This window comes from Prionailurus bengalensis, chromosome C1 (genome assembly GCF_016509475.1).
Source record: "Prionailurus bengalensis isolate Pbe53 chromosome C1, Fcat_Pben_1.1_paternal_pri, whole genome shotgun sequence".
NCBI classification, from domain to species: Eukaryota; Metazoa; Chordata; class Mammalia; order Carnivora; family Felidae; genus Prionailurus; species Prionailurus bengalensis.
Window position 1 is genome coordinate 13,968,441 of NC_057345.1, and position 26,019 is coordinate 13,994,459.

Here is a 26,019-nt window from a genome sequence, read left to right on the forward strand (position 1 = left end):
GGACATTTCTTAGAACAAAGAGCCTGATTGGTGGTTTGGTCTAGAATTTCCAAGTTAAGCCCCTTTCCTTACTTCACGTTTAGCAAGCTCTGAGTGTTGACTTCTGCTGCTTGCCTCCCTTGCCCAGAGCTAAACCCATATTTCCGCACCGGGAATGCTCAAATCCCAGCCATCAGACCTGGGATTTTCTTTTCCAGCCTTGGGTGCCCCTGGCTGCCCATGCCACACTTCCAGCAGCACGAGACCCAGGGCTAAGGCTGAGTGTCTTACAGATGACAAGGAGACAGGAGGCTTTCACTAAGAGTAAAGCCATTCCTGAAATGGAGTTTGCGAAAAATGTTCCGCAGCATCTTAGGAGGTGCCCGGGAGCGTCTTTATTCTTCTTGGCGGAGGCTCTAATGGAAGGTTTTGGCCTTGATGATTCTAAGTACCTCCATTTCATGAGGAGATTCTGAATAAGAGAAAATGCCTTTCAGGGTGTATGGCCTACTTTTCTTCCTTTGTGTACAGCAGAGTGAGGGCCAGCTCAAACCTGCTGTTGAGAGTTCAGGCTGGATTCGGGACAGAAGGCAGGGGAGACCCTCGAGAGGGCAGCCTGCACTGTACCTCTGCCCTCCGGAGACTCCATCTCATGGTTCTGCCCCTCTCGCAGGAAGCCCCTAGGCAGGATGAAAACTGGTCGCAAATAAGTCAAGGAGACAGGTTCATGGGGTTTACTCAAGGCCTGCGCTACAGCCAGGTCAAGTGCCTGCTTTATTCAGACAGGAACTTCCCAAGGGGACCACAGCCCCAGCGTTTCCACATTCTGAGGGCAACTAGGAGCCAGATGGGAATCTAGAAAAATAACGCATTGATCCAGACAATCAAAAAGACCACACTTAATCAACTTAAGGCAGACTGGTCAGGGTGAGAGAACAGAAGATGTGACGGAAAGGAGAGAAACCTTTGGCAGCTCGGGCCAGGGTGCGGCCTAGCGGAAGTAGTTAGGACATTCGTGGGCAACCAGGTGCCAGGCTCGCTCAAAGGCCTGCACGACGGCGGGCTCCAGGGGCCCTTCCTCAGTTGCCGCCAAGTTCTGTGCCAGCTGCTCCAGGCTGGACATGCCCAGGATGACTGCGTCCCCGTGGGCACCCTGCAAGGGGAGACGGCCGCGGGTGAACATCTCATGCGCTGTAGTGACTCCAGCCACAAGCCCTCCCTCCCAGCCCCGCCCCTGCCGAGACTCGGGCTCTGAAGTTTATTTACGCCGTGCACAGTTCCGCAAAGAACTTGAGGCACCTTCCACAATTTCAACTATGTGACTCCAAACCCTGTCTTCTTTCCCTCCGCTGTCATACGGCTCATCCTCGGACAGACCTACGTTCAGAGCCCCGTTCTGCCACCCACCAGCTGTGTAAGCTTGGCTTACTTACCTCACCTGTCTGTGACTCAGTCTTCTCTATTTTCAGGGTGGTTATGGGAATGAGAAATTATGTAAAGCGCTTAGCCCCCATTTATTGAGAAACTACCATATATACGGCAGACCCTGTGCAACTGTATGTATAAGGCTGATACAGGAGAAAAGTTTTAGCTGAGAAGACAGGGGACACAAGAGAGAGAGGGGAAACCCGAGGTCCCACCACAGAGTGAGACTAATGAGTTTGATTTTCTGCCCCCTTCCTGGCTGTGTGAACCCATCCCCTCATGGAGAACACCACTTCCTAAGCCCTAAGTACTAACTAAAGACATGTTTGTGAAGCTCTCATCCCAGGTCTGGGGCTCAGACATCCACTAAGAACAATGGAAGAATCGCTCACCATCAGGGATGGGGCCGAAAGAAACTTCGGAGGAAAAAACTACTTAGATGGGGCGCCTGGCTGGCTCAGTGGGGGCAGCATGTGATTCTTGGTCTCGGGGTTGTGAGTTCGAGCCCTATAATGACTGTGGAGATTACTTAAAAATAAAATCTTCTCTCTTTTTTTTTTTCTTTCTTTCTTTTTTTTAATGTAGGGGCCTGAACTCACCACCCCGAGATCAGGAGTCACGTGCTCCTCCGACGGAGCCAGCCAGGAGCCCCCAGAATAAAATCTTAAAAAAAAAGAAGCGGCAGAAGCGACTTAGAAGTCACCTAGGGGTAAGTCTGGCTGTCCTCAGAGGGCAGTAGCAGCACGTCCAGGACGGCGGCTTACCTGGAGCCCGGAGTGGTGGTACATCCACCGGAGGGCGGCCGAGGTCATGCTGGGGACGCTGCGGCTGTACACAGCCTGCAGGGCCTTCTCCACCAGGGCAATGGCCTCGAAGTGGTGCTCCTTCCAGAAGCTGGGCAGGTGAAGGGGGTGGCACAAGGGTCAATAACATGGGGGCACAGCGGGGCTACAGCCAAAACGCCAAGCACAGCAGCTGTGCCCACCTAACTCTGCAGTGAGGAGGGACCAGCATCTCTCCGGCAGCAGAACCAGTGTTTCTTCCGCTTTATCAGGCAGCAGAACGACTGGGCGCGGGAGGCAGTCAGAGGGACCTCACCAGAGACCCCACCTTTAACCTCTTTAGGAGTTCTTTTGAACTCGTAAAGCTGCCCTACGCTTACCTTACCTAGTGAAGCAGAGGTGACCAGTACGGGGGGGGGGGGGGGGGGGGAGGGCAGGACTCAGCCCCAGGCCCCGTGAGTGTCAACCCAGGGCTCGCTCCTTCCTTCCTGGCAAGTGGTAAGCACTTCTCAGGGAAAAGCTATGACTTGGAAGGCCCGGTGTAAGGGGCAGGGATCCTGGTTTATTCACAGAGGTCCAGAGAACACCAGAAGCACCAGAGTTCAGGAGATGTAGGTCCAGGCAGCGGGGAAGACCTGGGACCCCAGGAAAGCAGCGTAGAAGCTCTCCATTCCAGATAAGGGGGACCCTGTGCCCCACCCATCCTGACGCAGCCCACCCCCAGCTCACCGATTCCTGTAGGTCTCAGCCCAGGTATTCCCGAAGAAGCGGCCTATGGGTTGTTTCCCGTCCTTGTCCTCGTACTTGTACTTGCCAGTCAGCAGGCCCCCTGCGGGAAGACTGCCATCAGATCTGCTGGCTCGCACTGTTCCCAGAGGCTGTTCTGGACTTGAGGGGTGGGATGGCAGGGAACCCAGGAGAGCCAGAGGACCCAGCCCAGCCTCCCAGGTCCTGGGCCGGGCATCTACTATGTCAGGAATAGGCAGACACAGGGGCCGGGAATGCCCTCCCGCCCACGGGGAGCCTGTCCACACGGCAGGGCAGCCCATACCAGCCAGAGGGTTGTAGGCATAGAACCTCAATCCAAAGTGCCTGAGGCAGGGGAGGAGCTCCGTTTCCACCTGCCGAGTGGTGGCGTTGTACATGCCCTGCAGACAGAAGAGCCAGATGGAGAGGGTGCTTGTGTCCAGGGAAGAGACCCCAGCCTTCTTTTAAAACTGCCAGTCAAAGGGCGCCTGGGTGGCTCAGTCGGTTGAGTGTCCAACTTCGGCTCAGATCATGATCTCATGGTTCGTGAGTTTGAGCCCCACATTGGGTTCTGTGCTGACAGCTCAGAGCCTGGAGCCTGCTTCTGATTCTGCGTCTCTCTCTCTGCCCCTTTTCTGCTGGTTCTCTGTCTCTTTTTCTCTCTCAAAATAAATAAGCATCAAAAAAAATATGTTTAAAACTGTCAGTCAATGGGGCGCCTGGGTGGTGCAGTCGGTTAAGCGTCCGACTTCAGCCAGGTCACGATCTCGCGGTCCGTGAGTTTGAGCCCCGCGTCGGGCTCTGGGCTGATGGCTCAGAGCCTGGAGCCTGTTTCCGATTCTGTGTCTCCCTCTCTCTCTGCCCCTCCCCCATTCATGCTCTGTCTCTCTCTGTCCCAAAAATAAATAAATGTTGAAAAAAAAAATTAAAAAAAAAAAACAAACTGTCAGTCAAAACCTGCCCAGGACCTCAGCAGTGATTTCCCAAATCACTAGTGGTGGCAGAGGCTGGGGAGATGGGGCTGGGTCCAAGGCAGGGAAACCCAACTGGCTATATCATTGCACAAATATCTATTGTTGCCACCGTGGGCTGGACGCTGCATTTCCGAACACAAGTAAGTCCAGCCAGGTCTCTGCCTCTGCCTCTCACAGATGTTAGAGTCAAGCTCAGAACACAGAAGGAAAAAAAACAACAACACAGAAGTAAGTATCTGTCAATAGATGAATGCAGAAGGGAAGATGTGGTACATATACACAACGGGGTATCACTCAGCCACATAAAAAAGGATGAGATCTTGCCATTTGTGACAACATGGAAGGACCTACGGAGAATTATGCTAAGTGAAATAGGTCAAAGAAAGACAAACACCGTATGATTTCACTTACACGTGGAACCTAAAAATCAAATGAACAAACAAAAAAGCAGAAACAGACCCACATATACAGAGAACAAACTGCCAGTTGTCAGAGGGGAGGGGGTGGGGGATGGGCAAAGAGGGATGAAAAGGAGCGGGAGATACAGGGTACCGGTTATGCCACGAAGAAGTCACAGGGACGAGAGGTACAGCAGAGAGAATACAGGCAACAGTACGTACAGCATTATGTGTTGATAGCTGGTAGCCACGCTTATGATGCACATAACACAGCACAGAGACTAGCGGGATCGGTATGTCGTACGTCTACGACTAATGTCACATGGTGTGTCAACTATACTTCAGTTAAAAAAAATACACACACAGGGGCGCCTGGGGGGCTCAGTCGGTTGAGCATCCGACTTCGGCTCAGGTCATGAACTCACGGTTTATGAGTTCGAGCCCCGCAGCAGCTCACTGCTGTCAGCGTAGAGCCTGTTTCGGATCCTCTGTCCCCCTCTCTCTCTGCCCCTCCCCTGCTCACTCTTTCTTTCTCAAAAATACACAAACATTAAAAAAAAAAAAAAAAGAACCTTCTTTACAAGAAAAACCCCCACATACACACAGATAAAAACAGAATAAAGGTGAGTTCTGTGATCCCAGTAGATGCTTACAAACACTCTGAATGCACGGAGATGAAGTCTTGATATTGGAGGCTCCTCTGGGGCATCGAGATGGGCCATCTAAGCGGGGCCTGAGCGCTTACATCTACCAGGGAGAAGGGGAGGAGTGGTCCAGGCTGACGCACAGAGACAGGGCGGGAAGGAAGGGCCCGAGGAGCACATGCGGGCCATGAGGGGAGCCAGGGCCAGAGCCAACAGGTGCCCGTGGGTCAAGCTGAGGAGCCTGCCCCTCATCCCCATGGCACCCGGCAGCCCTCTACAGGCTGTCGGCAGGGGAGTGGCTGCTAGGGAGAGGGCACAGGGGGCAGTCGGAGGGGCCAGGGGAACCCGGGATCAGCAGCAGCCCCGCAAATGGGCCCTGCAGCCCTGGCCCTCACCTGGTACACGGTGGGCAGGATCCAGCCGTTGCTCTTGCAGAGGGTACAGATCTCGGCCACCTCCCAGGCAGCATAGTTGGAGAGGCCAAGCTCCACAAACTTGCCCTGCAGAGGAGAGGCCTCAGTCAGAAGCCGCCACGGCCCAGGACTCTAGAAAGGGGAAACAGGGGTGGGGACCCCGGCAGCGGGGTCTGCCCCCAGCTCTGCTCTGGGACTCCCCTGGTGCCTCCACTCTCCTGGGTAACGGCAGGCCAAGGAGAGGACCGGCAGACCACTTCCTGGAGCTCGGAGGCTGGCCTCACCTCCTGGTGTAGCTGGTGGCAGGCACGCAGCGTCTCTTCCACGGGGGTGTCGTGGTCAGGGGCATGCAGGTAGAAGAGGTCCACCCTGGAGCACTGTAGCCGCTTCAGTGATGTCTCCAGCTGGGTCTGGAGACTGTCAGGCTTCAGCGATTTCCCTTCCCAGGGATTGGCCTTGGTGGCGACTTTCACTTTGAGGAGAGAATGCAATGGCTAAGAGGCTTATTGTGTGACCCTGTCTAAATTATTTAAGATCTCTGAACCTCAATTTGCTAATCTGTAAGATGGGGATGGAACAATGGAACTGTCTCATAGGGAGATCATGAGCATTAAATATGTAAGTTCTCAGTGTTCACTGCTGCTTTAATCACTATTATTAGTCACCAAACTGCTGGCTGTGCCAGGCCCAGCACTAGAGGCACACTTGCTCCCTGCCCTCAAGGAGCTCACAGTCTAAAAGGTGATGTTATGACACAGTAGAAATAAGCACCTGGTGCTAAAAGAGCCCAGAGTACAGGGTTGTGGCCATTCTGGGAATTCCAAGGAAGGCTTCCTATAGGGATGACCCAGGAGCGGAGTCTCTAAAAATGAGTCACAGCCAACATGGGAGGATAGGAAGCACATTCCAGAGCGTGGGAATGCAGGCAAAGTCACAGGCCAAAAAAAAAAGAAAAGAAAAGTATGTGGAAGGCCATCCCTGCAATGCTGAGTTCTAAGAGCATCAACTCCAGGCAGGGAGCGGCAGGACATGAGACAAGGGAAGGGTCACAGACCTAATCACAAATGTTTTTCTCAAATACCATCCACCAAAGGCAGCCATGTTCACTGTGTCTGTAGTCGGGAGACAACTAAAAGGGTGGGCCTGGAAACAGGAGACAAGAGGCTGCCTCAAGAACCCTGGAGAGACGGAGCTGCCCGAACAGGCATCACTGGCACACTTCAATCTGAGAGACAGGTCAAAGGCAAAGGCAGCAGGTGATTACAGACCTCTCTCCCCTTCAGACTCAGAGAACAAGGCAGTGTTTTGCCATGCAAGCAGCTCAGAAGGGCCTTAACTGGCTGGATTCTGCACTTTTCACACAGGGCAAAGGCAAATCACCAGGTCACAGGGGAGTCACCAGACTACTTGGGATGTGGGAGGGAATAAGTCCCACCGCTTCTTGTCCACATTGTCTCCATTTCCCTACATTTCTCAAATCCTCTGTGTTCCTGGTGTGAACTTTGCCTCATGTTCAACCTGTGGACTTTGGCTCAGTGAATGCCTGTACTCAACGAAGCAAGCAGGGAAGGGCTGGAGGAGAAAAACCAATTCAGAAACAAAACCTTCATCGTTAAGGAGGGGCAGGCAGGTTAACTAGAAAGCGTGGGTCTGATTTCAGGTTCCCATTCTGTTCTTCCGGGTCCACCAAGCTATGAATCCAAGGAGGGCCCAGAGGGGGCTCCTGAAAAGAGTAAGGTAGTAAAAATAACAGCAAACGTTTACTGGGCCTCACCACATGCCAGGTACCCTCCTAGGCACATCCAATGGCATCAGGCTAATGAAGGACAGTCCCTCCCATGCACAAACATCCTCCACTCAAGCCACACCTGTCTATTGGCCGTCCTTCCACATTCCAGACACTGCATTTCCAAGCCTGGTCTGCACAGTTGTACCTTCAGCCTTTGATATCCCTTTCTCTTATTATCGTCTCAGTAAATTACTATTGGTCCTCTAAGGCTCAGCTCCAGTGTTCTCTGAACCCTCCACAGGCCTCTCCCTGACCCCATAATCCCCCAAAGTGCTTCCTCCTCTGGGCTTCAACTTTCCCTATTAGACTCTAAGCTCCCTGTGGGTGGGTCAGAGCCACCTTCCCTCCTATAGCCCCATAACGAATCTCCCCACTCCACCCCTGCTCCCCCAGCTTGCTCTGTGGTCTAGCTGCAGCTCTCTCTGGGAGCCAGGGTACTGTCAACTAAAGAGAGCAAAGTCTAGGGACTGATGAAAGACCAGGATGAGAAGAGGGTGCTTAGAGAGCCATGGGCCGTGAGGGCAATGGGGAGAGGGAGGAGGTGGAGCTACTGGGGCCCCGCTTTGGGGCACTCGACAGGGTTGGAGGGGGTACTGCAGAGCTCTCTCTGGAGACCAGTGCCCGCAGAAGAGGTGCCCCAAGAAAGCAAGGCTGGGAGGAAGCGAAGAACTAGACCAGGCTCAGGGTAAGATTCGGGGTTTCTGAGCTGCAACCCCCAGAGGAAAGAGAAGGTGAGGGGAAGGAGATCAGGACAATGCACTGTCCGGCTGTCCGGGGCGAGACGTTCACGGAGCTGCCGGGAGGTCGGCGCCCGGGAGGGTACGCGTGGCTGGGGCCGGCTGGGCGCCGCACGGTGCAGGGGAGGTACAAGTTACCTCTGCAGTCGCCGCCGCCCAGCCCGAGGCCCAGGCCGCCCAGAATGCTCTCGGACTGGCCGTCGCTGTACATGAAGGCCGTGTCCAGCTCCGTGTGGCCGCGCTCCAGGAAGGCGCGCACGGCCGCGGCGCTGGCTGGGGCGTCCATGCGGCGCCCCATCTCCATGGTGCCCAGCACTGTAGCGGGCCGGACCGGGGGCCCCGAGGCGGCTCGCGGTGGAGACAGCGGCCGGGACATGGCGGTGGCGGCGGCGGCGCGAGCCTCGGGCACCCGGGGACCTCGGGTGCAGCGGACGGCTCCTCGGGCCACAGCGCGACGCAAGGCGCTCAGCATGAGGTCGGCGCCTGCGCGCTGAGGCGCTTCGAGCCCCGCCCACCCGCCGCCGGAGAGGAGCCTGGAGGCGGTGAGGGAACGGAGACAGGCTGCGCACAGCCCCACCGCGCACGCTCCGCTTGCTCGCACCGCCCCCAAGGTCTATAGACTCCGCCCACGGCGCAGGAGGCGGAGCCGCGCGGCTCAGGGGCGGGGCGGGGTTTCGGGTCAGCTGACCTAGGCTGTGGAGACTCAATCCAGAAGCCGGAGCTGTGTTGTGGATCTTGGCGCGGTGAGGCAGGTTTGAGGCTGGGGGCAAGGATGAAGGCTGCGGGTCGGGACTCTGGGGCGTCTCTGCCACATTTTCCAATAACCTCCTCCAGCCCCTAGACCGTCTTGGGGCTTCTGTCCCCTCCTTCGGGTACGAGATCCCGGGACGAGGCTCTGAGCCGGGATTAGGTGGCCCCTGGGGGGCATACGTTCCCCTCCTGAGCATGGCCTCTCAGCCGAGCCTGTCCAGGGATTAGTATCTGAGTCCCCTGTTCACCTCCTGGTTCCGGCGGTCGGCCCCCGTTGTGTCCGACGGCTTTGTTTTCTCCAGGGCAGGCCATGGGAGGGGGCCTCGCGGCGATTGAGCGCTGACCCCAGCAGCTGCCCTGTCATTATCCGCGCCAAACAGGCGGCTCGCGCGGGGCTGAGTCACCAGGTGGCCACGGACCTGGAGGCCTTGGAGTGGGTGGTATCCACCAGCGGGGACGCCCCTCCCCTCCACAGACGCCGCGGTTCTGTTGGGAGCCCAGATTGCCTCCTCCCCTCATGCCTAGGACAAGTTTTCAAGTGTGTACATGGGGAGGCTGGGTTTGGAAGACTGGCGCGGGTCTTGTCCATTCAACACTTAAAGGCTGCTTTGCGCCAGGGACTTGCGGAGGGCGGTAGAGGAGCGGGGGACACGAGGCAACCAGTGCTTAGCCTGTACCAGGTACCATCCTTAATATTTCTTGGCCTGAATTATGTCATTTAATTCTGCAGTTTGTAATTCTGCAGTCTAAGAGGTGGATACCTAGGTTATCCTCCCCCCCCCCCCCTGCCCCATTGTATAGATTGGAATTCTGAGGCTCAGTCACTTGCCCTGGAGTTCTATACCTTGTAGGCATCAGGTTCTAGGGTGTTCTCTCCTCAGACCTACGTCATCTGAACTCACGACTAGTTTCCTTCCTTCCCTCCTCCTTTTTCCTTTCTATATTCCTCTCTGTCTGTCTCCTCTTTCTTCCTCAGCACTTTCTGAACCTTTATTGTGCAGCTGGTGTTTCCAGCCCTGAGAGTCCGTCACAGCTAGGGTGAAGGGAGGGGTGTGGGCTTGAAGAGCAGGATTAGCTGAGGAATGTGATAAGCATTCTTCAGGTATGTGAAGGAGGGGGGGGGGGCGGTGGGGTGACAGGTGTCATCCAGCCAGCCTTTGCAAGACCTCTTTGAGATGACATGTTAGAACTCGGTCTCAGTGTCTCCTTTACCAGGCCCTCCAGGGGCAGAAGGACACTCCTCGGGGAAGAGACCACACGTGCGGAAGCCTGGAGGCCTGCAGCTTCCTTGGGAAGCTTCCATGGGAAGCATCTCCATGATTCAGCTTGGGATCCGAGAGAGGAACTTGGTATGGCAGGTGATGCCTTCTCCAGCACAGCCTTTCTCAGAGTATGGCCGTGTGCACCAGAATCAGATGGGGTTGCCCTTCTTTTTTTTTTTTTTTTTTTTAAGATTTTAATTTTAGGTAATCTCTACACCCAGTGTGGGGCTTGAACTCACAACCCCAAGACCTAGAGTCACATGTTCTACCAACTGAGCCAGCCAGGCATCCCAAATCCCTTGTGTTTAAGGCTGTTTCTTGAACCCAAAGACCCTGATCTGAAGTCCAGAGACACTGTTCCTGAATTCTGGACACGTGCCCTCTGTGGTTCCAAGACACCCCTGCTGTGGTCCTTGTCAAACCTGTGGATGCAGCCAAACTTTGTTGGAACCCCGGACATCTGTTCTCACAGTGCTATTTGACCAAGAGGTGGGCACCTTTCCAGAAGCCAGGCCTGGGGCCCAGGCTGGCTGTTTAGCTGGGTCAGAACCCATAGGTGACGGGCTGTACGCACAGCGGCCCCCAGGGGAAGGCCCTCTGGTCAGGATTCATGTGCGTCTTAGAGTGCCCTGAGTTGTACGCATGCCCTGTGCATGGATAGGAGACCACCCACCTAGTGCTCTGGGCCCTCTGAGCCAAGCTACGATTCTCAAGACACCCCCTTCCCTCACTGGGCATGTGCTCACCTTATTTCCTCCCTAACCTGGTGAAAAGGATGGGGGGTGAGGGAGTGGCCTCAGGATGGTTGAGCTATAGGGTTCTCATCCCTCAAGCAGTCACCAGCCTGACAGCCAGTCAGGCGCTGGGCTAAGAGCCTTAAATGTGCTTCATCTGCACCACAAACCCCAAGGAGTGAGTGTCATCATCCCCATTTTATAGAGAGGCTCAGACGGGTTCCTCACTTGGGTAGGGCCACCCGACCTTATCTGGAAAACGGAGACCCTCTCCACTACCTCGCAGGGAAGTTACGAGGGTGGCGATGTATTCATGTGATGGGCTGGATGGGCACACTCAGAATCTGTAAGAGGACGGCGGGGAGTCCAGCTGGGAGGTGGCTGGGGGACCAGAGGACTTGCTCTGAGACGCCTTTCGCCCAGCAGAGATACAGTTCTTACCTGGATTGTCTGTAACCTGGGTGGCCTCGCAGGTGCTAGTGGCAAGACATCAGGTCAACAGCTCCCACGTGGGCTGTGCTGGAGGTCATCAAGGTGGGTTACCAGGATGCAGGTAGAGGCTATCAGCACCCTTTTTGGGCCCCGGCAGTACTGCAGAGAACCGGGCAGACAGTGACCTGGATGCCCTTGCCCCCAGCTCAGGGCCTCTGCTCGTGGCCAGTCAGAGTAGGGCTGAGAGTCTCAAACTTCCTGAGAAGAGAAGCTGACTTGCTTCCTTTCCCTCCCTGGTGCTCCCAGGGTGCTGCCATCTCAGCACTTCCAAGGGTCTGGCCAGGGTGACAGTCCATTTGGGTGCTGTGACAAAACACCAAAGACCAGGTGGCTTATAAACAATACACTTTGATTTCTTACGTGTTCTCGGGGCTCGGAAATCCAAGGTCAAGGCACCAGCAGATTTGGTGCCTGGTGAGGGTCCGCCCCCTGGCTCATAGGTGGCTGTCTTTTCGCTGTGTCCTCACATGGCAGAAGGGGTGAGGGAGCTCCCTGGGGTCTCTTTTATAAGGACACTCGTCCCATTTATGAGGGCTTTGCTCTCCTGACCCAAGCACCTGCCAACGGCCCCATCTCCTAATGCCATCACACTGGGGGTTAGTTAGGTTTCAATGTACGAATTTGGGGAGCATACAAATGTTCACTCCGTAGCACAGGGCACTGCTTTATGAGGATTCTGGGCCTTCTGAGTAGGAACTGAAGGTGGCCGGAGACAGTCTCAGTCTGGTGAGGAAAGCCTCTGAGCACAGGAAGAGAAGAGGAAGCCTGCCTTCTGGCCGCTGGGGAGGTCGGGGCAGTTAGGCCAGGCCACAGGAGAGTTCGGCCACACCCAGGGACAGAAGCGCCTGAGGCAGCATTGGCAGGGTGGCTATGAGCTGGGGTGTGGTGGGCTCCCAGTCCCCGCTTTGACTCTGGCCTCTGCCGCTTCCTGGCTGGGTACGAGTCCCTTCCGTTCATGGAGTTGATATGAGGACAACATGAGTAAATGCCTGCAAGGTGCTTAGCACAAAGCTGGCAAAGAGCTTAGTAATCAAGGGCTGTGATGCGTCTTGCCTGGTAGACACGGCGCCATCTGGCTCCACTTTCTCTCCCTTCTCTTGGACTGTCGTGCAGACGGGGACTGCTTTAGTCACTGTGCAGGGTGCTCGGGCACCGGGAGGAGACTTTCCTGCCTGTTCCTGCACCAGCCACCTTCTGGGTTTGCTGGTGGTGAGAATGGGGAGGTGGTTCTGGACCCCTTGCCAGCGGGCGTCCCACACATGTTGCTCCTGGAGAATTCTGCGTGAGTGCCACGCTTGGGTCCCAGCCACCTGTGCAGCCCCTGGGCCCGCCTGGCCGTCATCCCCTGAGCGATGTTGGCAGATAGCCCTACTTTAAATGAGACGATGTGCTCAACGGGGCCTGCTCTCAGCAGACCCGCCTGGAGTAATTGACAAAACAGATTGGAAACAACGTAAATGTTCAAAAGTTCTGACAGAGGTGCCTCTGAGGGCTCAGTTCTCCGCACTGTAGGGACTCCTTTAACCCTGGTGACATCCGTGTGAGGGCGGTAGTGTTACCACCCCTTTTATAGATGAAGGTATTGAAGCACAGGGGGGCCGGGGCATCTACCCAAAGCTGCAGCACCGTCAAGTGGTAAAGCTGGGATTCGAACACACTTGTCCCTGACTGCAGATCAGCACTCTCCCTGCCCGTGTTATTGGCACGCGTGTGCTGTCATCTTTCTGTCCTTGAGGCTGATTGTCCTCAGATTCAGAGGCTTGGTCGGTGCCAGGTGTTAAAACTGGGGATGGGCATAGCTGGGGGGACCACAGGATGCAGACCTGCCAGAGCTGAAGGCGCCCTTTCTTTCTCCCCCTACGACCCTCCCTCCATCCCACAGCGGCCATGGTCTGGAAGAAACTGGGCTCCGGCAACTTCTCCAGCTGCCCCAACGGCTCCCTCGAGTGGATATGGGACGTGTTTGGCGAATGCGCCCAGGACGGCTGGGACGAGGCCAGCGTGGGCCTGGGCTTGATCTCCATTCTCTGTTTTGCAGCATCCACCTTCCCGTGAGTACCGGCAGGGGCGCAGGGAGCAGGGCAGGGGTATGGGGTGGGGTGGGGCGATGGCTTCAGGCACTGCTTGGAGGGGCCTCTCCAGATTCAAGGCCATGTGTGCTGCCTCCACTCCCACTCACTGACTTCCAGCCCGCCCCGGAGGGCCCTGCGCTGAACCCCACCCTAGGCTGACACCCAGATGATAATAACAAGAATATTAACACTTGCTGCTCTGTGTTGAGGGTCCAGTGTGTATGTGGCTGATTTCTAAGCGCTTGATGTGTTTTTTACTTCATTTAATCCTCATAATAAGCCTGTGAAATAGGAACAGTTGCCGTGCCTACTTTATGAGGGAACGGAAACCCAGAGAGGCTAAGTAACTTGCTCTAGGTTGCACAGCTAGGAAGAGAGGAAGCAGAGGGGTGGGTGGGCTGAGATGCACCAAGCCCTTGTCCTGTGACAGTCTGGTGGTGGGCGGAGAAGCAGGGATTACCAAACAGCGTGGCCACTGGCATGATTGGGGAAGAGGACACACTGTGACCTGGGAGAGTCACTTTGCTGCTCCGTACCTCAGCTTCCCCATCTGCAAAATGGGAACGTTGCTCCCTAACTGCCGGGGTTGCTGGCGTGAGGGAACGTACACCTTTGCTCGTTGCGTGCACAACCCCGTGGCTGGACAGAGCGTGTGCGGGTCAGGGACGCGGGGACAGGTGAGGTCAAAAAGGTCACCAAGGGCCCTGTAATGTGAGGCATTCTCCCCTGTTAGGAAACGTGCTCTTTATCCTGAGGGAGAAAGATAGGAGTTTAATCAGGAGCTCGGCATCTTTTAAAAATAGCTTTATGGAGAGATAATCCACATACCATATAATTAGCCTATTTACATGTATAATTCAGTGTTTTTCGTATAGCCACAGAGTTGTGTAACCATTGCCTTAATCAGTTTTAGGACATTTTCTTCGCTCTAAAAAGAAACCCCCAAAGCAGTGAGTCATTCCTCATTTCCCACTCCCAGGTCCTGGCAACCACGAGTCTACTTTCTGTTGCTATAAATTTGCCTACCCTGGACATTTCGTGTAAATGGAATCACAGAGTATGCGAAAGCCTGGCTTCTTTCCCTTAACATAACGTCTTCAAGGCTCATGCATGTTTGGCAGGTGTGAGGGCTTCATTCCTGTTTACGTCTGAATAATATTCCTGTGTGTGATATCCCACCTTTCATTCGTTCATCCATTGATGGGCATTTGGTCTGTTTCTACTTTTCGGCTATGCCAGTCAAGGCCACTGTGAGCATTCATGTGCACGTTTTTGTGGGTACATGTTTTCACTTCTCTTGGGTACGTGCCTAAGTAGCAAAATTGCTGGGTCATATGGTAACTGTGTGTTTACTCTTTTAAGGATGTTTAAAAAACATTAAGTTCTGGTTTCATGACGTGGCCTGGCCCTAGTGATGTCATTTTGGGCCTGTGGTTTTCTTTTCTTTCTCTCTCTCTCTTTTTTTTTAAGATTTTTTTTTTCATTTTTCTTTTTAATATTTATTTATTTTTGAGAGAGAGAGAAACAGCACAAACTGGGGAGGGACAGAGAGAGAGGAAGACACAGAATCTGAAGCAGGCTCCAAGCTCTGAGCTGTCAGCACAGAGCCAGACGTGGGGCTCGAACTCACTGACTGCGAGATCATGACCTGAGCCGAAGTCGGACGCTCAACCGACTGAGCCACCCAGGCGCCCCTTTTTCAAAGATTTTTATTTTAAGGGACGCTTGGGTGGCTCAGTCGGTCAAGCGTCCGACTCTTGATTTTGAGGTCGTGATCTCACAGTTTGTGAGTTTGAGCTCAGAGTCTGGCTCTGTGGTGATGGTGCAGAGCCTGCTTGGGATTCTGTCTTTCCTTCCTTCTGCCCCTCCCCCCCTTTGTGCTCACTCTCTCTCCCCCTTTCTCTCTCAAAATTAATAAACTTAAAAAAAAAAGAGTTTTGTTTTTAAGTAATCTCTGTATGCCACGTGGGGCTTGAAGTCACAACCCTGAGATCAAGAATCACACGCTCCACTGACTGAGCCAGCCAGGCGCCCCCAGTGGTTTTCTTTTTAATAAGGAACCGCCAGGCTGTTTTTCAGAGAGGCTGCACCATTTTACATTCCCACCAGCCATGTGTGTGAGGTTCCAGGGTCTCCAAATCCCCATCAATGCGTATTTTCTTTGTTATCGTAGCCACCCTAATGGCTTTGCAGTGTTATCTCATTGTAGTTTTGATTTGTATCTGCCTGATGGCTAGTGATGTTAAGCGTAGCTTTTCTTGTGATTTTTGGCCATGTGTGTATCTTCTTTGGAAAAAGGTCTGTTCAGATCCTTTGCCCGTTTGTCAAGTGGATTATTTGTCTTTCTGTTGTTGAGTCGTAAGGGTTCTTTACATATCCTAGATACAGCAGCTTCATCTGACATATGATTTGCAAGTATTTTCTCCTGTTCCGTGGGTTCTCCGTTCACTTTCGCGATGGTGTTCTCTGAAGCACAGAAGTCCTAAATTTGGACAGTGTCCAGTTTATCTCTTTTTTTTCTTTTGTTGCTCGTGCTTTTGGTGTCCTATCTAAAAAAGCATCGTAGCCTAACCCAAGTCACGGAGATTTGCCCTTATCGTAACTGGGGTGCAGGGGCACAAGAGCACCTAGCTTTGGGGGTCCCACACAGACCGGGTTCGGCCACTCACTGCTGACAGAATCTGAAGGCAGAGACACCGAGTGATGGTGAACCAAGAAAGGAATTTGTTTCCAAGAGGCCGATCCTGGGAAGACCATCGACTTGTGTCTCAAGGACTGTCTCCGTAGTGCTGAAAATCCATCTGGATTTATTTAAGGAAAATGTGGGACAGGGGTCAGTGGGGACGTGCTGGTGGGCAGTGAGGGTCAGGTCAGTCCTTGTCTTGGGGTCAGTCATTCCGGGTTTTGCTGGCTCAGGGCCGTCCTTGTCGCCTGAGGGAGTAGTTTCAGGGAGTAGTTTCGGTTCCCCTCCCGGGATGCTTTGCCCTCAGGGTCTTTTGCCTGAGTTGTGGGATGAGCTGGAAAGAAGAACTTAATCAATTAGAAAGTTTGAGGTCAAAATGGATGTAGGTGAAGCCCTCTTTTGTTATCGTTTCTTCTGAGAGTGTTATAGATTTACCTGATTCTGACACCAGCATCCGTGTGTATTTTTGCCCCACAGCACCAAGCATTTAACTCAGTTTAGGCCCTGTCTACTTTGGGACAGCATCAGACCCCACAGGTTAAGGGCTCAGTCCCACAGGATTGCCCCTCCCCCTTCAGAGGTCACTTGCAAGTCTAGGTTGTCACCTGTGCTTCTGGTAGGTGTAGACCAGCTCTAGATCAAACCTGCTTGGGTTTGATTAATTTGCTAGAGCGGCTCACAGAAGTCAGAAAAACATCTTACTCACTGGATCACCAGTTTATCACAAAAGGGTGTAACTCAGGAACAGCTACATGGAAGAGATGGAATTTCTAATTTCTCTCCCAGCGCGCCGCCCTCCCTGAATCTCTTACACGTTCACCAACCTGGAAGTTCTCTGAACCTGTCTGTTCCATTTCTTGTGCAGGCTTTGCTACACAGGCATGCTTGATTAAATCAGGGCCACTGGTGATTGACTTCATCTCCAGCCCCTGCCCCCTCCCCAGAGGTCACTGGATTGGGCCGGAAAGTTCCAAGGGTTTAATCACATCATGGCAACCAGCCCTCCTCTTTGGAGGATCCAGAGGCTTCCCAAAACTTAACCTCGTGAACATAACAAAAGGCACCCTTATTGTTCTAATCCCTTTGGAAATCGCAAGGTTTTTAGGAGCTCTCTGCCAGGGATGGGGTGAAGACCGAATCTAGATTTCTTATTATAAATCGCAGGGTAACAAATTAGCTTTTAAATTTAGGTCTGTTAAGAAACAAAGTTCCACTGGGTAAAATTGAAGATCCAGTTGGTGCTATGAAGCCATTCATGAATTGGACAGCATCCCATCTGGCAAATAGATGCTCTAAGGAGTTTTATAAAATGGAAGATTATAAGAAGGAGAGTGGGGCAAGAAATTATTAGCAGAAAAAAAAGAAAGAGAGAAAGAAAGGATGGTATCAGGTAACTTCACTTTCCTGCAGGGGATCTTACTTAGTAGATTACCTCATCTTCTTTTGATGGGGGATGGAGAGGACAGATGACCTCATTGCTGCTGACCAGAAAATTCCTGACCAATTAAGACTACGTTTCTGGGTTGAGATGCAATTAGATTACTTATTAAGCCCCTGTTTGGTGATTTGGCCTGAGTGACTCCATCTTGAGCCTGTGGTTTTCTTTTTGATGGGTTGTTGATACAGTTTGAGTGATGTTTTGTATATGGTGTGAGGTAGGGGTTCAGTCTTTCTTCTGCATGGAGATATCTAGTTGTCCCAGTACCATGTGTTTAAAAGACTATGACTCCCCCATTGAATTGTCCTAGTATGCTGTCATGGGCTTGACATTTTTATTGAATTGGCTTATTCCAGGTGCCATTGTGGGTATATTGCAAGTCGTCAAAGCAGATGCCATCCTTGCCTTTCCAGAGCTTCTACTGTGGCTCCCTTTATTTATTTATTTATTTATTTATTTATTTTTAAGTTTATTTATTTTGAGGGAGAGAGAGCATGCATACTGCCAGTGGGTGAGGGGCAGAGAGCAAGAGGGAGAGAGAGAATCCCAAGCAGGCTCTGAGCTGTCAGCACACAGCCCAACGTGGGGCTTGATCTTACAAACCGTGAGATCATGACCTGCTGGCTCCTTTTAAAAGGCAGTCTGGGAGGGGCGCCTGCATGGCTCAGTCAGTTAAGCATCAGACTCTTACTTTTGGCTCAGGTCATGATCTCACAGCTACAGAGATCAAGCCCTACGTCAGGCCCCATGCTGACAGCGTGGAGCCTGCTTAGGATTCTCTCCCTCTCTCTTCCCCTCCCCTGCTCTCTCTCTCTTTCAAAATAAATAAGTCAACATTAAAAAAAAAAGGCAGTGTGGGAGTCACAGGGAAGAAGGGCTAGAGGGACAGGGAATAAGACTGGAGGCAGGGAGGCCAGCTTGGAGGCCGTGTAAGCCATCCAACAAGCAGCGATATTAGCGGGAGTTGGAGAGGCCCTTCACAGGCTGACCGGACAGGTATGGGTGACTGATGGAGGCCGAGGGAGAGAGAGGCCTTGTTCCGGGCTGAGAGCTTCTCTAGAACTATCTGAGGAGCTGGCTGAGGCTTTTCCTGCCTGCCTGAGCCTGGCCGAGTAACCAGTGAGGGGGGTCAGAGGCCGGAGAGAGAGCCCCAGGTGACAGCAGGAAGGGCAGTCCCCTTTGTGCTCCTCTGTAGGACTCAGCCTTTCTTGAGTGCGGCAGAATCACTGCCCCTGAAATTTATGGAGTCTTGCCAAGACACATGTCCCAGAAGGGGCTTTAGGGGCCAGAGGATAGACCTTAATTAGGGGCTTCCGCGGTGCCAGGCCTGTGCCGGACCCTATTCCTGCCTTCAGGAAGCTTGAGTCCGGGAGGGACGGGGATGTCCTGTGTTACAAGGGAGAAGTGGAGGACACTGGCGAGCTTGCCACAAGGAAGCCCTGGGGAGGAAGTGATAGTTCTCAAGCCATGAAACACAAAGAGGAAGAGGAGGGAGTGGGCCGGCCGGCTGCCAGGAACAGGCTGGAGAAAGGGAAATAGGTCCTGGTGGAGGGGGCAGGGGCAGAGGAAGAGCCAGACCTGGGGGCCACGTGAGGACGCGCCCGGGAGGATGCGACTCCTCGCTGAACAGCAGTGAAAGGCTCTGAATGATTTCAGGGTTTTAGAAAGATCCTTGAGAGGGAGGAAAGATTCGAGGAGGAACCAGGCGTGGATAAGAGACACAGAGGTGGGTGGTTGGGCAGGGGGCGCTCGGACAGGAGGAGGAGAGGGAGAGATGGCCATGGGGAGAACCAGGCCATGCTCTCTGCTCAGTTTCTGATGTTGGTGATGGTGGGGGTGGGGTGAGGTACCACTTAGCCCCCTTTTATTTAAATACACACCAACGACTAAACAGAAATGTAAAGGCTTAATGGCAGTTGTGTAAAGGTTATGGATGACTGGAGCCTCAGGGTCTGGCTGTGACAGGACTGGCCCAGCCCCTATGAGGAACGTGGCTACACAGACCTGCCCTGTGGGGGTTCTGTGAGGACTGGGTGAGTCCATATGCACAGAGGGCCCAGAATTCTCCCGTTACCTGTCATCGGCATTGACCTCATGCTAAGACCAAGGGTCCAAAGAGAGGGCCTTTGGGAAAACCACCAGCATATCAGAAGCCACTGGCCTAGTGACGGAGAGCTCTGGGGGTCCCAGCCCTGGCCCTCCCCATTGCCCTTTTTAAAAAAAATTTTTTAACGTTTATTTATTTTTGAGAGAGAGAGAGAGAGAGCTGGGGAGGGGCAGAGAGAGAGGAGACACAGAATCTGAAGCAGGGTCCAGGCTCTGAGCTGCCAGCACAGAGCCTGACGCGGGTCCCGAACTCACGAACCGAGATCATGACCTGAGCCAAAGTCCGACGCTTAACCGACCGAGCCACCCAGGCGCCCCTTCCTATTGCCCTTTGAAGGTAATGGGCTGTCGTCTGGCCCATCTTATCACTGGCTGCTCCTGGAGATCGTGCAGCCCCAGGCGTTGTGCTCCCGCCACCGACCTTTGAACCCCCTTCCCCTCCTCAGAAGAAAGAATGCGGGGTCCCTGTGAAGCGGTCTCAGGGCCTGACACAGAACTTTAGCACCCTGTAAAAACTCCACGTTCCCACTGGGAGATGCCAGGGGGCCACGGAGGGGAATCTGAGTACTGCTATGGGTGGTTCTGGAAAGAGGGACGCCCCACAGGGTTCCCGGGTGACTTCCTGTGCTTCTGCGGCCCCTGCTCCACTCTTCCCCTGAGTGTCGTCTCCTTCCTCTGCCACAGCCAGTACATCAAGGCCTGCAAGACAGGCAACATGGACCAGGCGCTGTCTCTGTGGTTCCTCCTGGGCTGGATCGGTGGAGACTCCTGCAACCTCATCGGCTCCTTCCTTGCCGACCAGCTGCCCCTGCAGGTGGGCCAGATGGCGGGCAGGTGGGCTGCACGGGACAGCCAGCACGAGGGTCCCCGCTCCAGCGTCCTGATCCATGGTTCCATCTGGCGAGGGCCCCACCCCGTAGAGAGTGCCTTCCGCCCTGCCATGAGGCGTGACAAGGGGTCGGTCGGTGCCCTTGTCCGGGCCTCAGTTTCTCCATTTGCACACTGAGCACATCAAACCAGAGGATCGCTCTGGGGGCTGTGCTGTTAGGGTGTGGGGCCCCAGAGGAGGAACGGTTTCCCTTGGCAGGTCCAGGTGCCAGGAATCACAGGAATCCTCTGCCTTCCCCACCAGGACTGTAAAGTCTTTTTTTTTTTTTTTTTTTTTTTTTAATGTTTATTTATTTTTGAGAGAGAGAGGCAGAGCATGAGTGGGGGAGGGACAGAGAGAGAGAGAGAGGGGGAGACACAGAATCCGAAGCAGGCTCCAGGCTCTGAGCTGTCAGCACAGAGCCCGACATGGGGCTCGAACCCACGAACCGCGAGATCATGACCTGAGCCGAAGCCGGACGCCCCACCGACTGAGCCACCCAGGCGCCCCAGGACTGTAAAGTCTTGATGGCTCCTGTACCAGCCAGACCAGAGCCCTCACTTAACCTCCCAGTCCCGTTCTGTATCCTGCACGTTTTCTCCCTCTGCCTCCCTGATCTCTGCCAGGTAGAAACTGTGCTCCGCTCCTTCCCAGATAAGGAGACAGAAGGTCAGAGAGGTGAAATGAATCGGCCGGGCCACCCGGCTGCTGACCGAGCGTGGCCGTGCTGTCGGCACATGGTCCGCAGAGCCTGGGAGCCCTGTTTGTCTTGCAGACCTACACGGCGGTATATTACGTACTGGCGGACCTGCTGATGCTGTCACTGTACTTTCATTACAAATTTAAGAAACGCCCCTCGCTGTGTGAGTACAGGGTCCCTCTGGGTCGGGCGTGTCGGGGGCAGCGGGAGAGCCGGCAGCCTGGGAGGAAGTGGGTTTCCCATTGCCCAGTGATAAACTCAGCGTAGGGCCTTATCTGCAGGTCTGAGCCCCAGCCGGCCACGATGGAGGCCGGAGGGTGATTGGCACATCCCGGCAGGACCGCAGGGACTTCCCTTCTCTTGAGCTCTCATTCAGCAAACGTGGCTTCAGCTGCTCCTCTGTGCCTGGCCCTGGGCTTGGAGCTGAGGAACCGAGGACAAGGACAGGTCCTCGCTGCCCTTGAGGATTGAGAAGGGGGAGGTCAGATGGAGGCACTTGGGGGTGGCGCTGTTTCGCTGGCATTTCCGTGTGGGGTAACCCCCTCCTGATCCTGCTGCCTTCGTCTCTCCTTTACCACCCGAGGAGAAGGGTGCTATGATTACACCCGTTCTGTAGATGAGGAATTAAAGCTCAGAGAGGTTCGGTTACTTGCCCAGAGTCACACAGCCACTGAAGGGCAAGGCCAGGACTCAAGTCCTGGTCTGTTTCCTGCCACTGATAACCTAACCGTGGCTTTCCACCTGCCTCCCGCCCAGTGTCTACCCCCATCAATTCTCTGCTCCTGTTCATTTTGGCAATGGTGTGTACCACCCCACTGCTGAGGAGTGCTGGCCCCGTGACTGCCCCGAGCGAAGTCTTCCGGGGGCGGACGCTTCTGTCAGTGGAGCCGGGCAGTAAGGTGAGGTGCGGGTCTGGTAGGGTGGGGTGTGGATTGGGGGCCGGCTCGTCGTCCCCAAGGACCCTGCCCTGCATGGCCGGGGGGTTGGGCACTGCCCTCTCCCAGGGGGCCTGGGGTCTCGCCCTGCACCTCTGGCCCCTGTTAGGCACTGAGCACCCCCTCCCTCCCAGCCCTTCACTCGGCAGGAAATCATCGGCTTCGTCATCGGCTCTGTCTCCAGCGTGCTGTACCTGCTCTCCCGGCTGCCTCAGATCCGCACTAACGTGAGCCTGGGGCAGGGGTGGGTGGACCCCCTGTGTTGAGGTGTGGAGTTTCGCAAAAGGTCTGGGTCCAAACTCACTGTTGGCTTGGGCAAGTGCATCCAGTTCCCGAAGCCTCAGTTTCTGCCTCTGGGGAGTGGGCATGGGCCGCCTACGGGCACGTGTGTCCCGTGTGTGTCTCAGGGAAGCAGGAGGTCACGCGAGGTCAGGGGCTAGGCCCAGAGTCCCGAGAGGAGAGGAGAGAGTGGCATATTGGGGCCAGGGGGGCTTGTGGGGCAGCGAGGGTCCGTGGGAGGCGGGGGAGCGGGCCATCGTGGGGCCAATGTCCCACGGGCCCAGAACGGGTGTAGGGGTGCGGGTCGTGGATACCGGGTGCACAGGGAGACGTCAGCTCAGAGCATGCACAGTGCGACAGGGACGTGTGGACAGTGACAACCCAGGGTGACAAGAGTCCTGTCTGCGACCTCCGACCCCACCCCCTCCTCACCCCTAGTTTCTGAGGAAGTCGACCCAGGGGGTCTCCTATTCGCTGTTCGCGTTGGTGATGCTGGGGAACACGCTGTACGGGCTGAGCGTGCTGCTCAAGAACCCCGAGGTGGGTCAGAGTGAGGGCAGCTACCTGCTGCACCACCTGCCCTGGCTCGTGGGCAGCCTGGGCGTGCTGCTGCTGGACACCATCGTATCCTTCAGGGGCGGGGCGGAGGGCGGGGCAGAGGGCGTGGTGGGGCGGGGCGTGCTGCTGCTGGACCCCATCATATCCTTCAGGGGCGGGGCGGGGCGGAGGGCAGGGCGGGGCGTGCTGCTGCGGGACACCGTCCTATCCTTCAGGGACTGGGCAGCGTGGAGCCGGCTTGGCAGCCTCCGCCTGCACACGGCTCCGCACCCACCCATCCAAGCACCCCGGGAGGCACCAGACCCGGCGGTGAGCAGGAACCGAACGGCCCTCGCCTGGGAAGCTTACAGCTCAGTGAGGGGGCAGTTGGCACGCATGGAGTGATCAGAGTGTGGCGCCGGGGGCTGTCTTGGTTTAGAAGGTCAGCCAAGGCCACCACAGTGCCATTTAAACTGCCCCGAAGAGGTGCCTGAGTGGCTCAGTTAAGTGTCAGGCTTCAGCTCAGGTCATGATCTCGAGGTTTGTGAGTTCAAGCCCCACATCGGGTGCTGTGCTGTCAGCACCAAGCCTGCTGGGGATCCTCTGTCCCGCCCCCACCACCCCAAGCCCGCTTGTCCTCTTCCTTTCTCTCAAAAATAAATAAACATTAAAAAAAAAAAATTTAAACTGCCCCCCCCCCCCCGGGAGAAGAAGAAATCACGCAGAGAGGCAAGGGAGGGGTGATCTAGACTCAGCTTGTCCAAAGGCCCTGAGGAATAAGGGGGAAATCAGCCCATCCAGGCCAGAGGAGTGTAGGCTGGAACGTGGAGGCAGCTGTTCCTGAGAGCCTCGAAGGAGGGGCTGCAGCTCCAGACCTTGGCCTCTCAGAGTGAGGGTGACTGGGAAGGAAGAGGGGAGCAGCTCCGGAGGGAGCCGGGTCACGTCCATCCCAATCTCTGCTCCATTTGGCCTTGACGTCGGCCCTTCCAGATTTCTATCCAGTTCCTGGTGTACAGGAACACGGCCACCTCCGCGGAGCGCCAGCCCCTGCTCCACAGTTGACAGGGACCCAGGCCGAACCCAGGACAAACCGGGACCTCCAGATGCCACACCCAGGAAGGGACAGCTGTGGGCAGACACGGGGCTGCTGACCGTGGACTGGATCGTGGAGGAGGCTGGGGGTGCCTTGAGCTCCCCACCCACCTCTGAAATCTCTGGGCTGACTCCCGGGAGCCCCGACCGACTCTTCAGGGAGTGAGTGAGAGGGGCACCAGGGCCAGTCCCCCACCCTCTTGGGACACACACCAGTGTCTGAGGCTTCTGTCCCTGGAAGCCTCGAGGAGGGCCTGCAGCCAAGACCTTGGCCTCCCAGAAGGCAGCTGGCGCCCACGAGCTCCCCTCCCTCCATCTGTCTGCATGCGCCCCGGAGCGGGGCGCAGGTGCAGCCGGGTGCATCCGGGGCCATCCTGGTGACTCCGGAAGCCCAGTAAATGGTACCTCCCAGCGAGGCCTCTTTCTGTCCTCATTCCTGAGGTGCTGGGGTCTGGGCTGCTCCAGGCGACAGCGGTGGATGGTGATCCGGGCCCCAGCTGCCAGGTCTCAGGTGGGGGCCTAAAGGTCCGGATGTGGCAGAGCCGAGCAGGAGCAGATCGCCCAGCCTCCTGGGGACCTCTGGTTTTCTCACCTGCTTCTCATGGTGGGGACACAGCAGCGAGGACGATGCTCTGACAAGGTCCCGGCTCCTCTGTGCTCAGGAAGAAGCAGAATAGTTAGGTTCAGACCTTGGTTCTGCATCTTAAGCTTGTCTGCGCCTGTTACCTCATCTGTGAAGTGGGATGACAACATTACCATTTTGTATTTCCTTCCAGGATGGCGTAATTAACGGAGGTTAGCCCCAAAGTCTGGCATGTAGTAAGAGCCTAATAAAGCTTAGCTTTGGTAATTTTCAGTTGGAGGAGAGGCACATCCCAGATCTCCCTGCAGGTCAGGGAGACCTTCCTGGAGGAGGGGACATGCAGAAAATGAGCAGGGGATAACGGGGAGAGGTGGGGAATGTTGCAGGGAGCAGGAAGGAGGTGAAAGAACAATGGGAGGGAGGCGAGGAGGGCAGGGCCCAGCCGTGAGCTCTGGTTCTGGACCCCAACCTCAGTTTGTCTCCCAGATCCCATTCTGAGGCCTCCTTCTTTTTTTTTTTTTAAATTTTTTTTTTTCAACATTTATTTATTTATTTTGGGACAGAGAGAGACAGAGCATGAATGGGGGAGGGGCAGAGAGAGAGGGAGACACAGAATCGGAAACAGGCTCCAGGCTCTGAGCCATCAGCCCAGAGCCTGATGTGGGGCTCGAACTCACGGACCGCGAGATCATGACCTGGCTGAAGTCGGACGCTTAACCGACTGCGCCACCCAGGCGCCCCTATGAGGCCTCCTTCTTACTGGCCATGACCCTGTGGGTGCCTGAGGGCCCGTCAGGGAGAGAAGCTGGGTCTCAGCCTCTCCGAATCTCCTCTTCCTGCCCTGGGGACAGAAAGGAGTCCGGCAGTGGCGCCCACCGCCTCTGTCGAGAGGGACTGCCACTGCCCCAATTTGTTGCGACATGTATTTGCCGAGTGCTGCCTCCACTGGCCCATTCTGTGTGGGGTGTCAGGGACGGGGGTGAACCAGCTCTGGTCCTCGCCATCAAGGAGGGAAGACGGCTGCCGGGCCCTGGTGGTAATAAGGGCTTTGACCGGAAGGTACAAAGCGCCGGAAGAATGAGGAGGCTCAAAGGAAAGGCTTCGTGGAGGAGAGGCCCTGGGGCTGAGTCTTGAAGGCAGAGGAAAGTCAGGAAAGGGCTACAGCGTGTGCACAGGCCTGGCATTGAGCGTCTGGGCTGCTCCCAAGATGGGGCCGCTTACGAAGAGCCTTGAAAGCCAGACTGACCGTAGACAGGGTCGTGGGGACAGGGACAGGCAGCGGCTCACAGCAGGTGGCCTGGGTGTGGCCAGGGGAGAGAAGGCAGGAATTGGGGTCTGGGGAGACCGCGAAGGGGCATCTCAGGCTCAGGTGGGCAGCGAGGGCAAGCAGGACCAGTCTCCCCCGGTCCTGTCCTGGGTCATACCTGTGGGGTCCTGTGTGTACCTGGCACGTGACTTGAGCGCTTCCTGTGTGCTGGGCTGGGCTGTGCCCTGTCGAGTGGGTGTAATTAGCATGGCCGTTTTACAGATGGAAGACAGACCTTGAGGGATCACACTTAAGGTCGAGCAGCTTTTTGAACCACATCATGTCTCTGCTGCA

General features: G+C 55.2%; 2 protein-coding genes across 6 annotated transcripts; one reads left to right on the forward strand and one right to left on the reverse strand.

Moving 5' to 3' along the window:
• Window positions 1-707: 707 nt before the first annotated feature.
• Window positions 708-8,402, reverse strand: LOC122480014 (aflatoxin B1 aldehyde reductase member 2). Of its 2 annotated transcripts, XM_043573911.1 has the most exons (7): window positions 8,027-8,392; window positions 5,647-5,834; window positions 5,345-5,449; window positions 3,238-3,334; window positions 2,916-3,015; window positions 2,169-2,298; window positions 708-1,132 (listed from the first exon to the last, which is right to left on the reverse strand). In XM_043573911.1, the coding sequence occupies exons 1-7, from the start codon at window positions 8,358-8,360 to the stop codon at window positions 971-973; spliced, it is 1,116 nt and encodes a 371-aa protein (XP_043429846.1). In that variant the 5' UTR covers window positions 8,361-8,392; the 3' UTR covers window positions 708-970. The 2 variants fall into 2 exon arrangements, with proteins under 2 accessions (XP_043429846.1, XP_043429845.1); XM_043573910.1 differs by having other exon boundaries at window positions 2,916-3,334; window positions 8,027-8,402.
• Window positions 7,714-24,692, forward strand: SLC66A1 (solute carrier family 66 member 1). 4 transcript variants are annotated; one of them, XM_043573915.1, is made up of 8 exons: window positions 7,714-7,836; window positions 13,009-13,177; window positions 20,110-20,239; window positions 21,069-21,156; window positions 21,750-21,892; window positions 22,063-22,155; window positions 22,646-22,831; window positions 23,735-24,692. In XM_043573915.1, the coding sequence occupies exons 2-8, from the start codon at window positions 13,014-13,016 to the stop codon at window positions 23,804-23,806; spliced, it is 876 nt and encodes a 291-aa protein (XP_043429850.1). In that variant the 5' UTR covers window positions 7,714-7,836; window positions 13,009-13,013; the 3' UTR covers window positions 23,807-24,692. The 4 variants fall into 4 exon arrangements, with proteins under 4 accessions (XP_043429850.1, XP_043429848.1, XP_043429849.1 ...); XM_043573913.1 differs by lacking the exon at window positions 7,714-7,836 and adding an exon at window positions 8,527-8,631; XM_043573914.1 differs by lacking the exon at window positions 7,714-7,836 and adding an exon at window positions 8,556-8,636.
• The last annotated feature ends 1,327 nt before the right edge of the window (window positions 24,693-26,019 follow it).